General features: G+C 44.8%; 2 protein-coding genes across 4 annotated transcripts in view; both read right to left on the reverse strand.

Moving 5' to 3' along the window:
- Window positions 1-5,153: 5,153 nt before the first annotated feature.
- On the reverse strand, window positions 5,154-9,275 carry LOC120981475 (REST corepressor 1-like). The gene is made up of 7 exons (XM_040411016.1): window positions 9,260-9,275; window positions 9,083-9,160; window positions 8,854-8,906; window positions 8,399-8,560; window positions 7,361-7,455; window positions 7,012-7,091; window positions 5,154-5,167 (listed from the first exon to the last, which is right to left on the reverse strand). Exons 1-7 carry the CDS (start codon window positions 9,273-9,275, stop codon window positions 5,154-5,156), a joined length of 498 nt encoding a protein of 165 aa, XP_040266950.1.
- Window positions 9,276-12,165: 2,890 nt separating this feature from the next.
- LOC120982122 (gastrula zinc finger protein XlCGF28.1-like) overlaps window positions 12,166-16,972 on the reverse strand; it is a 30,628-nt gene continuing 25,821 nt past the window's right edge. For 2 of the 3 annotated variants that reach the window (XM_040412073.1, XM_040412072.1), the window contains exon 5: window positions 16,229-16,905. In XM_040412073.1, coding sequence (XP_040268007.1) covers window positions 16,382-16,905 — 524 coding nt within the window. In that variant the 3' untranslated portion in view covers window positions 16,229-16,381. Of the gene's footprint in view, window positions 13,410-16,228; window positions 16,906-16,972 lie in introns of those variants that run through there. The other variant, XM_040412071.1, reaches the window with a different exon arrangement.

Raw genomic sequence — 16,972 nt, forward strand, 5'->3', positions numbered from 1 at the left:
TTGACTCACCCAGTACTTCCGTCTTAGTCTGGATATGAGAGCTCCCATTTCCTTTTCTGTGTTGCGACTGACAGGCTCATTTCAGTAGCTAACCCTTCCCCCTTCCAACACAGAGAGGGGAAAGGAAGCTGCTGTGTCCAGAAATGCTAAAAAAAAAAAAGAACTTTTTCAGAATCACAAACAATGCCCCCTGACTTGTAGACTCTGAATTTATATTTTCTGGAGATATTACAAAGTTTATGACTAGTGCAAACTGGCATAAAATAGCTGAAAAGTTCACAAAACGTCTGGTCTTTACGTCTTATGTGCTGTGATACCTCAAATTAGGTCACATTTTGTGAAGACCGTGCCTTGTACTTCTGACTTATCTGATAATGCTTTTTAGAAGATCATGTGGCACCATAGCTGACCATGTAGAAAAGTTTTTTGCTATTTTGATAATTCAACCACCTTGACTGATTTTACACGTGAGCAGATCTGACATGGGTGGTCAGCTGAGCCTTACGAGTGAAACATTTGCCACACTCCGAGCAAGCATAGGGCCTTTCACCGGTGTGGGTTGTCTGATGGCAGACAAGATCCCTATTGAGAGCAAACCTCTTATCGCACGTATTACATGCGTATGGCCTCTCCCCCGTGTGTGACCTCTGGTGAACATTGAGGTTTGAGTAGCAAGTGAAACCTTTACCACACACAGCACAGATAAACGCCCAATTTCCGGTATGAGCAGTCTTATGTTTTTCTAGTCGAGAGTTGTCAGCAAAACTTTTTCCGCACTCGTCACAGGTGAATGGCTTCTCTCCCGTGTGAGACCTCTTGTGTATGACAAGAGCGGATGTGTATGAAAAAGTCTTCCCGCACTCCACACAGATGTATGGCTTTCTCCTGTGTGTGTCCTGTTATGTATAAAGAGAGAAGAGTTACTGGTAAAACTTTTCCGACACTCCCAACAGACATATGGCCTCTCTCCAGTATGGATTCTTATGTGAGTGGAGAGCGTGGCACTGCTAGTGAAGCTCTTCCCACAATGTGTGCAGGTGTATGGACGTTCTACTGTGTGGATCCTCTCATGAATTACCAGCGAAGACTTTCGGGCAAAACTTTTTCCACAGTCATTACAAGAGAAAGGCCGTTCTCCAGTGTGGGACCTCTGATGTATGATGAGGTGAGAGCTGGAGATGCAGCTTCGTCCACATTCGGTGCATATATAAGTCTTCTGCACCTTGAAGGGGCAGTAAGGAATAGAGAATTTTGAAATCTCTAGGGAATCTTTGTCACGTTTCTTGCTCTTATACTTAGACTCCACGGTTGATGTACGTAGACGTGGTTTGCTAATGTTCTTTTCTTCATCGTCTTCATTTTCTGGAGAACTCATATTCTCGAAGACACTATCTGATTCCTTACAGCTAGCAAATTCCTTACTTGAATTTATTAAACAGACATGGATTTTAGTTGCCATGTCGCATTTAAAAAATTCCTGAGGTCCCCAGAAATTAAAAAACAAACAAAAAGTGATTCCTTTTTGGAAAGTGCACCCCTGTACGAACATTTTAAGGGGTGTAAAGGGCACGGTTGTCTCACAGAAAAAAATATGTAGTGGTTGTTGGAACATGGATATGCAAGCGAGGTGGACTAAATCAGAGATATAAAGTGAAAATATTACAGGAAGCATAAAGGATGAAATTAAATTGATGCTCCATGGATGTGTGGTAGATTTTAAAACACTTCTTCATGCACAGGACAGGTTTTTCAGGGCAGGTTTCGCAGTGGTAAATGGTGTCCTTCCTAATACCCCCTTTTTGAACACACTGCATCTCTTTTGGGTCCTTCCCTTTCTTGCTGTCTGGGGGACTTTAGCTGGGAAATGTTGTCCTGGTACAACACGGCCAGTGTGACTTACAGAAGTACTAGGACCCTCTTCTGCTTGGTTTGGAAGCATTAGGGCCTTGATCACTACTTCTTGAAAGTGAAGAAATGTTCCTGTGTGTCCGCTAGACTTATATAGCACGTACGCATTTTACATTGCCGTCTTTACAATGTGTACGACCAGAATTTTGTACCACACTTTTGTTTTTCGTGTGGCACTGTAGGGCTTCAGAACTTGATCTGAAAGATCAACCCCGCCCATGTGGCTGTTGTAGTCTAGAATGCAGTCTGGTTTGGGGACAGTGGTTGTGGTACCATGTACAGCGTCAGTGGAGCTGGTGTTACTGTGAATAGTGGTCAGTACGAGGACGTCCCTCTTGTCCTTAACCACCAGCATGTTCTCATTGCGTAGAGCCCTGCTTTCACCTTTTCTAAGTGGTTGCCCTACCAGGGATCTAGGGAGGCCTCTCTAATTTTTGCGTACTGTGCCGCACGCCACAGTACCTCTGGAACTCAGTGACTGGAACAGTGGTAGACTTGTGTAGTAATTATTCACATATAGATGGTAACCCTTATCCAGCAGTGGGTGCAGTAAGTTCCACACTATCTTCCCACTAACTCCTAGGATGGGGGGGGGGGGCATTCTGGGGGTTCTATCCGAGAATCTTTCCCTTCATAAACCCGAAACTTATAGGTGTACCCGGAGCTACTCTCACAGAGTTTATACATTTTTATGCCATACCTTGCTCGCTTGCTGGGCAGGTACTAGCGTAATCTTACCCTCCCCTTGAAATGTACCAGGGACTCAACTATACAGATATTTTGTTTTGGGGTGTACACTTCAGCAAACTTGGTGCTGAAATGGTCAAGGACGGGCCTAATTTTAAAAAGCCGATCAAATGTTGGGTCATTTTGGGGCGGACACTCTGCATTATCGTTGTAATGCAAAAACTTCAGAATCGACTCAAATCTATTCCGGGCCATGGAATTACTAAATATTGGAGTGTGGTACAAGACATCCGCACTCCAATACTGTCTAATTTCAGTTTTTTTAACAAGCCCCATATGCAGCAGAAGCCCCCAGAAGATTTTCATTTCTGCTGCTGTAACTGGGGTCCAACCAAGGGGTCTTGCGAATGGCGATGTAGGGTTCTGGGTAATAAACTGCTGGGCGTATAAATTTGTTTGGGCCACGATAAAAGTTACTAAATCTTCACAGAAAAATATTTTGAAAAAATTTATTTCTGTGAAGCCCGTGCAGTCAATTTGGATTCCAGAGTTTTTCCACAAACTCTGGAATTTGAGGCTGATGATCGTCAGGGGGTGGGGTCCATATGGGGTCACTCTGGGGGCTGCCTCCGCTGCTACCCTGGGGCGCCTTCTAGAGGGTCCCTCATCAGCGGATGAAGATGATGAGGGAGAAGAGGAAAGTGACATCCTCTTCTCCCTCGCTAGCAGTCTCAGTATCGGAGGCAGAAATGGCGTATATGCCTCTTCAGCTGAGTATACTCGGGATGGACGGGGCATTTTTATTTTATTGGGTTGTGATGTGTGAAATGTGTAAAACTTTATTTAGTGTGAGGGGAGTATGTAGTGTTTTCTCACGTGAAGGGGCTTGTAGTTGCAGTGAATTTCAATTTAGAAAAAAGTCTTGCACAAAAAAAAGTCTTTTGCAGAAAAAAAGGTCATCTAAAAAAAAATTATTTTCTGCAAAAAAAATAAACTTGCAGTGCAAAATGAGCATATGTGAAGGGACAGGGACGGAGGGTGGTTTAGGGATCTGGAACAGCTGCAAATGAAAAAAAAACTGTGCAGCTATTCTTTGTTTGTTCTTTCAGCAGGAAAGGGTTAAATCGCAGTGATGGTGCACCACAAATCCCAGCAAGCCAACAGCAGCACAGAATCTCTCTGCACGCAGTCACCAGCTAGAATGGCTGCATGCAGGCAAGTTCTGCCTCTTCCTGAGCAGCTATAGCGCTGCCATTGGCTGGAGCGTTGTTCCAGCCAAAAGCAGCGCTGGCAGGGGACCCAAAACACTGGTGACAGTTGCTGACTTGTTCCAGATGACACCCCCTGCCCTCCCTGCAGCCGGATGAGCGATGCACATGCCAGTGGAATCAGGCCAATAGCAGCGATCGGGGCTGCAGGGGGGCGGAAATACCTCCCACAGCCCTTTGCTAACACGGCTGCCTGCTCGGCAGAGCAGCCATCGCACCCCGGTTCCCGAGTGATTATGCCCGGGGGTGGGCGGTAAGTCACGTCCCGCTGCACCATACTATTACGGCCTGGTCGTGTAATGACCGGCGTCACGCAAAGGGAGGGAAATGGGAAGGCCCTGTACAAGGGAGAGGGAAAGGTGGTGACCCCTGACTCACCTTGCGGCTGGCACCTGACTGCCCTGACGTCCCTAGATGGGTTCCTCACCCGTACGCTGATCACGTGCCTAAACCCTGGCTTTCCCTAAGATGAGCCCTATGTAGAGAACGGAGCGGTGGGATCACTAGTCCGCACCACTGGCACTAAGCGGAAAACACCAAGGAGAGGACAGACAATACAGAAAAACATTTAATCCCAGGTGGGCGACAACAGCAGACCACAAAGGCCCAACAGGGATCCGGAGGGTAACGTACTGGAACAACAACCAGGGAACACTGCTACACAGCTCCAGTGGGTCAGTATAGAAGTCCAGGCAGGAAGCTCTATATCTGGCAACCAGAGAAGTGGGAGATGGGAATATAAAGGAGGTTGGGATTGCTGGACAAGAAACAGCTGAGGAGAAGGAGCAGCGGATCCCTGATTGAGCCAAAAAGGGTTGCAAGGCAAACCCAGAAAGCTACCATAAAGAAACAGCACTATCTTTCTACATAGAGCGCGCAGCCACCCGCTGCGACTTCCTGACCCCGGGTATAACGGAGTCAGGCGTGGCTCTTGACACCCTCGTGACAGGTCGGGAAGGGGTTAAATAATGACATTAGAAAGTACAACTTGTCCCTCAAAAACAAGCCCTCATACGGCTATGTGAATGGAAAAAGTTATCGTTCCGAGACGGCAGGGAGTAAAAAACAAAGACACAAAAAATAAATAAACTGAAAATCGCCTGGTTGGGAAGGTGTTAATCTCTCGAATTCCTACTACTATAAAACGTTTCTATACGGAGACGCCCCTGAACACTGAAGGATTGTACACATTCACACGGAGTTACAATTATATTTCTAATGACGGAAATATGTTGGTCGTTGTTCAGATTCGTACGTTTTCTTCCTGTTTCATAGAACAAGTAGGTTCTTCTAACGGTGATTCACTGAAAACACAAGAATATGACGTCAACCTCTGGCAGACATTTACAGGTACAGTCCTGATCAAAAGTTTAAGACCACTTGAAAAATGGCAAAAAAATCCTATTTAGCATGGCTGGATCTTAACAAGGTTCCAAGTAGAGCTTCAACATGCAACAAGAAGAAATGGGAGTGAGACCAAAAAAATTTTGAGCATTCAATTTAATGAAAACAACGAATAAACTGAAACAGCTGATCAAAAGTTTAGGACCACACCTCCAAAAAAAAACTAAACCCCCCCAAAACAAAAATCCAACTTCCAAACATGAACTCAGTAATGAGTAGCTCCGCCGTTATTGTTGTTTACTTCAAAAATTTGTTTCGGCATGCTTGATGCAGGCGTTTCCATGAAGTGAGTGGGAACATTTCTCCAAGTGGTGAAGACGGCCGCACGAAGCCATCTACTGTTTGGAACTGTTGTCCATTTTTGTAAACTTCCCTTGCCATCCATCCCCAAAGGTTCTCAATTGGATTTAGATCAGGGGAACACGCAGGACGGGCCAAAAGAGTGATGTTATTCTCCTGGAAGAAGTCCCTTGTCCTGCGGACATTGTGTACTGTAGCGTTGTCCTGTTGAAAAACCCAGTCGTTACCACACAGACGAGGGCCCTCAGTCATGAGGAATGCTCTCTGCAACATCTGGACATAGACAGCGTCCGTTTGACGCCCCTGCACTTCCTGAAGCTCCATTGTTCCACTGAAGGAAAAAGCACCCCAGACCATTATGGCGCCCCCTCTACTGTGGCGTGTAGAAAACATCTCAGGTGGGGTCTGCTTGTCATGCCAGTAATGTTGGAAACTATCAGGACCATCAAGGTTACATTTTTTCTCATCAGAGAATAAAACTTTTTTCAACCTTTGAATGTCCCATGTTTGGTGCTCTCTTGCAAAGTCCAAACGAGCAGTTTAAAGTTTTTCGTTTTTGAAGCCCTTCAGTCTCAGATGCCGTCTGATGGTTATGGGGCTGCAGTCAGCACCAGTAAGGGCCTTAATTTGGGTCGAGGATCTCCAGTGTCTTGACGGACAGCCAATTGGATCTTCCGGCTCCATAACCCTCAGGATCATTTAAGAAATTCCAAATGACTGTCTTACTGCGTCCCACCTCAGCAGCGATGGCGCGCTGTGAGAGACCCTGCTTATGCAGTTCAACAACCCGACCACGTTCAAATAGGGAGAGTATTTTTGCCTTTGCCATCACAACGTGTGACTACCTGACAGAAAATGACAATGAATCCACATCTTTGCACAGATTTGGCCTTTTAAAGGCATGTGGTCCTAAACTTTTGATCAGCTGAAAAACAGCCTGTTTCAGTTTAATCGTTATTTTCAATTAATTGAATGCTCAAAAAATGTTTTGTCTCCCTCTCATTTCTTCTTGTTGCATGTTGAAGCTCTACTTGGAACCTTGTTAAGATCCAACAATGTAAAATATAATTTTTGGCCATTTTTCAAGTGGTCTTAAACTTTTGATCAGGACTGTATCTGCCACACTTGTAGTCCTCCCTCTTCTCCACCCCTTTCTAGAAGACACTTTTGGTGCCCATGTCCCAGAGCCCTTGTGTAACAAGCAGGATCTCTGTAGGACATCTGCTCAGCTTCACTCCACAAGATTTCCCATGCAGTGGTCACCAGTATTACATGGTGGACATTCATCCTAGTCAATGTAATACATGGAGGGTTCGAGCCTGTCAGAGTGCGAGCGGCTGCTGTGTTCTGGCTCACAGTGGGGTCAAGAGCCGAACCCCCTCTATGATGTCCATACAGATGTAGAACCTGAATGAATATGGAAGACGCAGTAAATAACACTCACATTTCCTCCGCTTTTTCCCAGCATGCTGATGGCTCGCTGTGGGTATTGGGTCAGACCTGGTGTTATCCGTCTGAGCAGCACTGGTAGAGAAGAGTACAGAGAAAGAAGTCACCATGTGGAGAACATCATAGGTGACCTGACCTGGGGCATAAACTGCAGCTGAAGACAATGTCATCACTTCTGTCTGTGTGCCGCAGAACCAGGGAGGATACATTTACCAAATGTATGGGACTAATAGGGGAATTGTCTCCCCACTGTATTCTCCTCATTGGTGGTGGTCACCACATGAATCCAGATGTCTTCTACAGAGCTGTGTTATGAATCATAACCCCCCAGAGCTGTGACTTACCTGTGCTTACGCTTTCGGGCATGGTGACCCTTCCCAGACGTCTTCTTCCAGTCGTAGTAGAATTTGACAATGCTGCCGCAAGATTTATGAGGAAGCTGCAAGTGGAAAATTAGTGACTGCGCATGGAGACAGATGGGGTAAAAGAAGCCTATTCAGGGGCCCGGTGGTGCAGGTTTCAGGATCTCAGCCCCAGGATCGGGAGGTTTTACTTTTGATTGGTGGTTTCAAGGGGGATGTAAAGAGGACCAGTCAGCACTTCGGACATGCCTGTGTTACAAAATACATGTACTTCCCAGCATGTGTTGTGCTGTTCCTCTGTTATTCCTCGTGGAAATATATTAATACATATTGACAACTAAGAGTTTTTCATTACCATTGTCAACAGGGTGATTGGACAAATTGTGAAACATCCATTTGACAAGAGGAATAGTAACCAAATAGTCCAAGGATGGCCAAGCTGAGGCTCTCCAGCTGTTGCAAAACTACAACTCCCAGCATGCTCACACTGCCTACAGCTATAAGCCTACAGCATGGCGGGAGTTGTAGTTCTACAGCAGCTGGAGAGCCGCAGTTTGGCCATCCCTGAAATAGTCAATGTATTCCAAATTTCCAGGAGGGGTAACAAAGGAACAGTGCAATGGAATGAGTAGTTCAAGTATTTACTAAAACAGATGGAAGCCCCGTCATTCACAGAGCCCATCTATCTTCTGTTACGTGTAATGATGAGGCACGGTCTTAAAGGAGTGACAGCCAATGCATGAAGACACTGGGCAGCCAGAGAGTTGAGAAATGAAGCTTAATGAGGCTGTAGTACTGGGGATCTGATAAATGCTCTGTAATAATGGGGCACTGCATGGTGGTCATAAAGTAATCGGAAATCCTAGGCACTGTTATACACACAGAAAGCATCATCAAAACCAGCCAACCGCTCTGATATTAACACCTACATGACAGGCGCCCATTAACCCGCAGCTTTATTGTAATCTAGCGCTTTAACAGACCCTTATGTATCATTAATGGCCTCTGCACAGAAGTTACCATTTTCTGAAAATCTTTGAAGGACTTTCCATGGATGTCAAAAGCCTTCTCAAACAAGGACTTGTCCTCCTCTGTCCACTCTTCAGCCGAAGGAGTGAAGTTTGGCATGTCCGCCAGGGCTGCTTCCATGTCGTGCTCGTGCACCAGGAGCCAGCCGAGCGCCTACAAGAGAAGTGATGATGTGAGTGGAGAACGAGGATATCTCCATAGAGCAGGAAGAAGTCTAGAGATCTGCTGGACATCTCCTACATCATTATCAGTAGAAGTGTGGAACCCATTGAGATTGGGGATTTGGGCCATGCTGCATGAGTGATTTGGATGGAGCAATTTGGGCCTTGGACTTTCTGGATGTGAGGGTCATTAGTGGAGCATGGGGAGGTGAGGGAGTTTTGTGGAGGGTATGTCCTACTATTTGGCTCCATCTAAGAACACCTCTAGGACTGGCCATACGTTACCTGCACCTCATCATAGCCATAAAGCGCTTTGGCACTCGTTATGTATTCATCCACTGAAAAACAAGGACAGAAGATCGGTTATGTCTATGGCCTCTATGACATGAAAGCCGCGTCCTATGTAATATAGAAGTGACCAACTTATTTATTGTAATGGCGTCTAAATAAGATATTGAGGTGAAGACCCCAGATAGAAGAGCGGGGGACGCACACTACAGAGCGGGACACTTACATTTGGCCTCTGTTAGATCTTTATTAGGAGACCACATCAAGGCACCGAGATCCTCACGGTCGTCGTGTTTTCCCACTTCTGTAGAGGTAAAAATGATTCTTTACATTTGTAGATATTTATCTCCACTCATGGAGAAGAAGAACCCGATAAACATCTACAGGAACCAGTTTGTCATACCTGGGAGCTTCATCATTTTGACGGTCGTTCAGGAGAGCAGGTGAATTCTGTCCGCTCACATGGAGAGAAAAGTCTTCACTGATTCCTGTCTAACTGTGATGTCAGCACGTGTCATAAAACTGCAGTGATGTCATGGAACCCTGTGAGGTCACTGCATGGCTTAAAGTGACAGGATTCTTATGGTCTCGATCTGCAGTACTGGTCCAGAATCAGGGTGACAGATTCTGTTTAAAGAGGTTCTGCCCCAGTAATAAGCACTTCCCAATCCATAGAGCAGGGGTCAGGGACCTCCCCCAGCTGTTGTGAAACTACAATTCCCAGCATGTTCCACTTACCTCTATGAGAGGTCTGAAAACAGCTTTGTGCATGCTGGGAGTCGTAGTTTCACCACAGCTGGAGTTCTGGAGGCTGATAATCCCTGTCATAGTGAATAGCAAAAGAAATGTCATACTTGTACTATAAATGTATGACTTTTATATTATACTATAACTTTATGAAGACCACATTTTACAAAAAGAGGGGTTGACTGGTCTGCCACCCTCCTGCTTCATGCTGTCATTCAGACACAGGAAATGACCGGTCAGCCAGCAGTGATGGCCAGTTCGCCGTGTTCGCCCGCGAAAAGATGCGGGCTACCATCTTAAATCACAAGTCCGGCAATGCACAGGTAAGTCCTTACCTGTGCCTGCGCCGCGAGCCGGTCTGAAACAAATGCGGTCAGCGGGAGCAGGCAGTTCCGGTGGCCTTCATCGGGCTGTTCTCGGAACTGCCTGCTCCCGGTGACCGCATTTGTGTCAGACCGGCTCGCGGCGCAGGCACAGGTAAGGACTTACCTGTGCATCGCCGGACTTGTGATTTAAGATGGTAGCCCGCATGTGTTCGCGAGCGAACTGGCCATCACTGTCAGCCAGTGACTAGCTGCAGCGGGTCACCATTCGCGCCACTTTTATGTATGGTTTTTGGAATTTATTACATTTCGTAACATAGCAAAGAAGTACAAAGCAACAATAATATTAAGCCAAAGCAGCTCACGGCACAAATAAGCAAAATGATATGTAATACTGTATAAATCCACGTTATACCGAGCCATCAATATCATCCATAGTCTGTTCAAAGGGCATCTGTCAGCAGATTTGTACCTATGACACCGGCTGATCTGTTACATGTGCGCTCTGCAGCTGAAGGCGTCTGTGTTGGTCCCATGTTCATATGTGCCCGCATTGCTGAGAAAAGTGTTTTATTATATGCAAATGAGCCTCTAGGAGCAACGGGGGCGTTACCATTACACTTAAAGGTTAAGCTCTCTCTGCAACTGCTGTATCTCATGCACCTTGATTGACTTTAGGATAAGTTGTGTTCACATTTATACTGCCTAGCCCTGTCAATCAAACTGGAGAGGGTGCGGCACTTGCAGAGAGAGCTGAGCCTCTAGGTGTAATGGCAACGCCCCCGTTGCTCCTAGAGGCTAATTTGCATATATTCAACCATCATTTTTCTCAGCAATGCGGGTACATCTGAATATGGGACCAACACAGATGCCAAGTGCACACGTAACAGGTCAGCCAGTGTCATAGGTACAAATCTGCTGACTTTACTTCTAGGTGTCAGATAATATGCATGGCATATACTGTATATCTATAGAAACACATAGAAAGACATAAAAGCAGAATTGCACGGGAATGATACAAAAAAAAACCACTCTATAATGGCTGCCTGCTAAAGAGTAAGTGCGCCTATAGTGGAATTTCCAGTTTCAGAGATCCACTGGCAGACCTGGTCCCAACACGTCAAAAGTCGCAATATGCTAAGCGTTAGGGTGGCTCACCCCAAATGACCGTGGATAGGTGCTTAAACCCGGAACTTGAATCACCCAATTCAAAAGCAATGGAAATAATTGACCTGGATGGGCAAGCACTCAAAACATCCCAGACTTCACAGGAAGGCGCAGTATACCCTTTTTATTTCAGAAACTAAAGATGAAATGAAATATCTAAATACCCCAGCAAGTAATGGGTGAGTGGGGCCTATCTTTAAGCCTATGTCTGGAACATGGCCACCATCTTGAAAGCCACCATATTGGATCAATGGCAAATTTTTCGAATGGGAAGGGGTTTATGTAGCTTATCAAAGAAGATCAGAATTTTCTCAGAAATTGATTGCCGTAATCAGATTTGGAATATCTTGTGGTTCAAACGTTATCAACAAAGAAAGTTGCAACAACAACTGGGAATGTTTCCTATGATGCACAGCTTTGTTGCACCAATGCGTTGTTCCTAGTGGTGCTGAACACAGAGCTGAAGGCTCAAATGTTTTGAACTTTCTGTGTTGATAAGAGATATTGCAAATCTGATTGCGGCAATCGATTTCTGAGAAAATTCTGGTCTTCTATATGCTACATGACCCCTTCCAATTGGAAAAATTTGCTCTTGATCCAATATGGTAGCCATGTTCCGGACATAGCCTAAAAGATAGGCCCCCTCATCCATTACTTACTGGGGTATTCAGATATTTCATTTTCCCTTTCGTTTCTGAAATAAAAGGGTGTCCTGAGACTTTTGACCCACCCAGTACTTCCGTCTTAGTCTGGACATGAGAGCTCCCATTTCCTTTTCCGTGTTGCGACTGACAGGCTCATTTCAGTAGCTAAGCCTTCCCCCTTCCAACGCAGAGAGGGGAAAGGAAGCTGTTGTGTCCAGACCAAGCTGGAAGTAGAAGTGCTAAAAAAAAACCTGAACTTTTTCAGAATCACAAACAATGCCCCCTGACTTGTAGACTCTAAATTTATATTTTCTGGAGATATTACAAAGTTTTTGACTAGTGCAAACTGACATCAAATAGCTGAAAAGTTCACAAAACTTCTGGTCTTTACGTCTTATGTGCTGTGATACCTCAAATTAGGTCACATTTTGTGAAGACCGTGCCTTGTACTTCTGACTTATCTGATAAAGCTTTTTAGAAGATCATGTGGCACCATAGCTGACCATGTAGAAAAGTTTTTTGCTATTTTGATTATTCAACCACCTTGACTGATTTTACACGTGAGCAGATCTGACATGGGTGGTCAGGTGAGCCTTACGAGTGAAACACTTGCCACACTCCGAGCAAGCATAGGGCCTTTCACCGGTGTGGGTTGTCTGATGGCGGACAAGATCCCTATTGAGAGCAAACCTCTTATCGCACGTATTACATGCGTATGGCCTCTCCCCCGTGTGTGACCTCTGGTGAACATTGAGGTTTGAGTAGCAAGTGAAACCTTTACCACACACAGCACAGATAAACGCCCAATTTCCGGTATGAGCAGTCTTATGTTTTACTAGTCGAGAGTTGTCAGCAAAACTTTTTCCGCACTCGTCACAGGTGAATGGCTTCTCTCCCGTGTGAGACCTCTTGTGTATGACAAGAGCGGATGTGTATGAAAAAGTCTTCCCGCACTCCACACAGATGTATGGCTTTTCTCCTGTGTGTGTCCTGTTATGTATAAAGAGAGAAGAGTTACTGGTAAAACTTTTCCCACACTCCCAACAGACATATGGCCTCTCTCCAGTATGGATTCTTATGTGAGTGGAGAGCGTGGCACTGCTAGTGAAGCTCTTCCCACAATGTGTGCAGGTGTATGGACGTTCTCCTGTGTGGATCCTCTCATGAATTACCAGCGAAGACTTTCGGGCGAAACTTTTTCCACAGTCATTACAAGAGAAAGGCCGTTCTCCAGTGTGGGACCTCTGATGTATGATGAGGTGAGAGGTGGAGATGCAGCTTCGTCCACATTCGGTGCATATATAAGTCTTCTGCACCTTGAAGGGGCAGTAAGGGATAGAGAATTTTGAAATCTCTAGGGAATCTTTGTCACGTTTCTTGCTCTTATACTTAGACTCCACGGTTGATGTACGTAGACGTGGTTTGCTAATGTTCTTTTCTTCATCGTCTTCATTTTGAGTTTTGACTTCATTTTCTGGAGAACTCATATTCTCGAAGACACTATCTGATTCCTTACAGCTAGCAAATTCCTTACTTGAATTTATCTCCATGGGCTTTTGTTTGCTGGACTTCCGGCACCTGAATTTTTGCTGAGTATAGTTAGGTTTATCTTTTCCATCTTCTTCATCACTTGGAGATGGTGACTCACATCCACTTGGTGAGATGGGTTCTCCTACATTGGAAGTATAAAATAGAAGTTACTATACACTATTTGAGTACAATAAATGTCACAAAGAGCAGTATACACTATATCACACATTGACTATGGACCAAAAACATTGGTTATAGGCGAGTCCTTAACATTCCAAACAAACATCTTATGTCTTTAAAACTACCTTCTAGTTAAAGAGTGTTACTTTCAAATGTAATGAGTTGAAAAGCTTTAGTCACTGCTACAATTTATTTTATGTGAAGATGACCACAAAATTACAAAACGGTTTCCCCTGATGGATCATAGTAGGTGGCAGTAGTCTGAAACGCGTAGACTTATTTCATTAGTTGTGTGGAAGAGGTTGGTTGGTTCTTTTTGTGTGTTGCATGTAGAACTTCATGTGTGGTAAGTATACATACATGACTGGAATTTTCTTGTAATATAAATCTAAATGTAAACCAGGTTAAGTTGTGGTCAGCTATTTTGGGGAGTGGGTTCCACCTAAATCCACCCAGAAAACGAAGTATAAGCTGCTTTACTTGGAGCAAAGAAGCCAAAAACAGCAACGCTATGGCACACAGGTCTGTCTATAGTTTGAGAAAGGCCTGTGTGTTAAATGATTGCTGTTTTTGGCTCATGTGCTCTAAATTAAGCAGTTTATATGCCATTCGACAATGTCTTGGAATCTTCTTGCAAGTTGAGATTTCTCCTATTACATTTCTTAAAGGGGTTTTCTGGGAGTTCAGTATAGGTGGCCTATGTTTCAAGAGGCTGCAACACTCTGAATGAACAATATGGCCTTGCCCCCCGTAAACTGTGAAATGGTTGTGCTTGGTATTGCAGTTGCATGGGACTGACCTGTACATAGGCCCCGTGACCAATGAACATTCGCCAAAGGGCCAGGGCCACATCAAACAGCATAGGGATAGGTCATCAATATTCTACTCCCAGAAAACCCCTTTAAAAGGTTATTCCCTGTATCCCCTTGGGTTGCATCTAGCGTTGCAGCTCAGCTCTACTCTAGTAAAGGTGGCTGAGATAAAATGGCATACATCATCTGTGTCAAACATGACACTGTTTTTGGGGAAAAGAACAGCCATGTTTTTCTAGTCCTGGACGTGTCTTTTAATAGAGCATGTAGAGCTTTTTGACACAAATACGTCTTCCATCACATTTGTCTCCTTATGGACCACAGTACAAAAGTGGAGAGTTGGCCTTTATCTGTTTGAAAAGAAACAGTTACTCAGAAATGGCCAGTTTTTAGGACAGTAGTTTAGCCGTTTGGGTACGTAAGGTTCATGTTAGTGTTTGCCCATCAACCTTTCAACCTTCTAGCTAGCAAATTACCTCTCCTCCAGAAGGAAGAAAACAGACTCACTATTAGGACCCATTCACACGACCGTAGTGCCGCTGTGCCTGTGTTGCGAACCTTTTGGGGTGGCGTTGGGCCCCACAGAGATGTCGGGCCTGGGGCTGCCAACCCAAATGTCCCTATTATGATGTGCCTTTGCACTAGTGCCACCTTTAATAGCTACCCTATAATTCAATGTCTGACCCATAAAAGAGCCTTAAAACATAACTTGGGGATATTAGCCAAGGTACACTCCCATCTGTAGACAGCCATTTTGGGTTTCTTGCCCTTCATCAGGTAGCTACCTATAGCTGACACTAGAGAGACGGGGGTCATTTATTAAGACTGGCGTTTTAGACACCAGTCTTACTGAGGCCCTGTGGTGGCGGTGGATCTGTTGAAGTTATGTTGAGGCGCCTACATAACTTCGGCGGATTCAATGCCGCTTCTAAATAAGGAGCCGGCGTAGGTTTAGACCATTTGCTACACCCTTTTTCCCGCCATGCCGACTTTTTTAGACCTTTTAAGATCTGGCGGGAGCTGACAAAAGTTACAGATTGCGGCAGAAAAACCTTTGCGCCGAAATCTGTGCCTGAAATACACCTAATATACACATTAGTAAATTACCTCCACAGTTTTCTTCCTTGTGGAGGAGATGTAATTTGGATACTTTTTCCTATGGAGCATTGCTGTTCATCTTCAGCTGGATCTTCTGAATGAGAACCAGAAGCCCCTACATCAAAGGCACCTCATCTAGACAACCAAAACCCTGCTTTTACTGACGAGTGGCAAGAACCCCAAAATATCAACAGACAGGAGACTAGTTTGGCTAATACTCACCATAGTCATGGGGTTTTGAAGGATTTTTATCTTGATGGCCTTTCCTCAGGAGAGGCCATACAATAGCTGATTGGCCACAAGCAGCGTGTCATCTCTGAAGCCAATCATTGGCTGGAGCGGTGCATGTAACCATGCCCTTGCTGTGCTGGATGTTGACACGGCAGAGACCGGAACATGGACACACCTGAGGTAACGAGGAGGACCAGAGCAGAGGGAGCAGGTAAGTATGAATTTTCTGTTTAGAAAACTCAGTCCCAGAAAACCCCTTTAAGGTAATTCGTAGCAAAATCTGCGACAAGGTCTTTGGGTTTTGCTACAAAACCAATTTAGAAGTATCTCAGACAGTCACGTTGCTAACCTTCCAACTATTGTAATAGGTACTTATAGTCTATTGCAGGGATGCTCAACCAGCTGTTGTAAAACTACAATTCCCACCATGCCCTTCTGTAGACTGATAGCTGTGGGCTGTCCGGGAATTATGGGAGTTGTAGTTTTCCAACAGCTGGAAGGCCGCAGGTTGAGCATGCCTGGTCTATTATAACCTACCTTACAGTTAAAACATTCTCCAAACACCGTAGAGCAAGAAAAACCACTTTATATGTTAAATAATATACCATAAAACAAAAACAAAAAACACAACACAACTATACAGTATATATTTATATCAGCAATGAAAATACTGACATGGTCATTCACTGAAAGCAAAAACGATCAAATAAATTGAAAAATGTTGTAATACTAATATAAAGCCGATATATAATACAACACTTTAGGACATAATTCCAGAGAAAGTCAGAAATCCTTATAGTTTCCCCCCTTTTCGAGCATGTGAAGCAGACGCTCCTCCCCTTGTACGTAAGGTGTTCTTTCGTAAGTTACTTGGACCTCCTGTTTGAAGAGTCACATGTTGACGTTGGGAGTTTGACTCCAAGGAAGATTCCATCGAAAGCCTTTTGGCTGCAATTTCATTGGCTTCCATGAGAAGTTTGAGCTTACTTGCCCGATAACGGGCCATCTCTTCCCGATGGCGTGCAGTTTCTACACGATCTTTCTCTTGATTGGCAACTAGAAGGTCCAGCATGTGATTCATGGCCACCACCTCTGCATGTAACCGTTGCATACTGCTGCCCAACTCTTGCAGTGCTTTCCCCTGACAATGGACACACTCGTCAGGTTCTAGTGTTTGGTCAAGCGTAGGTTCGCAGTCTACATTGTCCACATCAGCTCTATCCCGTAGCATTCCCTGCTGGTTAGAGTTCTCGATGGCAGACATTGCTTCAATATCTTGAGGATCCACTTTAGTCACAATGATTTCTTGATTCTCATCTAGGAAATGGAGGAAAAATGAACTTAGTATTAATGCCTGCGCAAGCGACTTGCTATAGGAATGCAA

The sequence above is a fragment of the Bufo bufo genome, chromosome 11, assembly GCF_905171765.1.
Source record: "Bufo bufo chromosome 11, aBufBuf1.1, whole genome shotgun sequence".
In the NCBI taxonomy this organism is placed as follows: domain Eukaryota; kingdom Metazoa; phylum Chordata; class Amphibia; order Anura; family Bufonidae; genus Bufo; species Bufo bufo.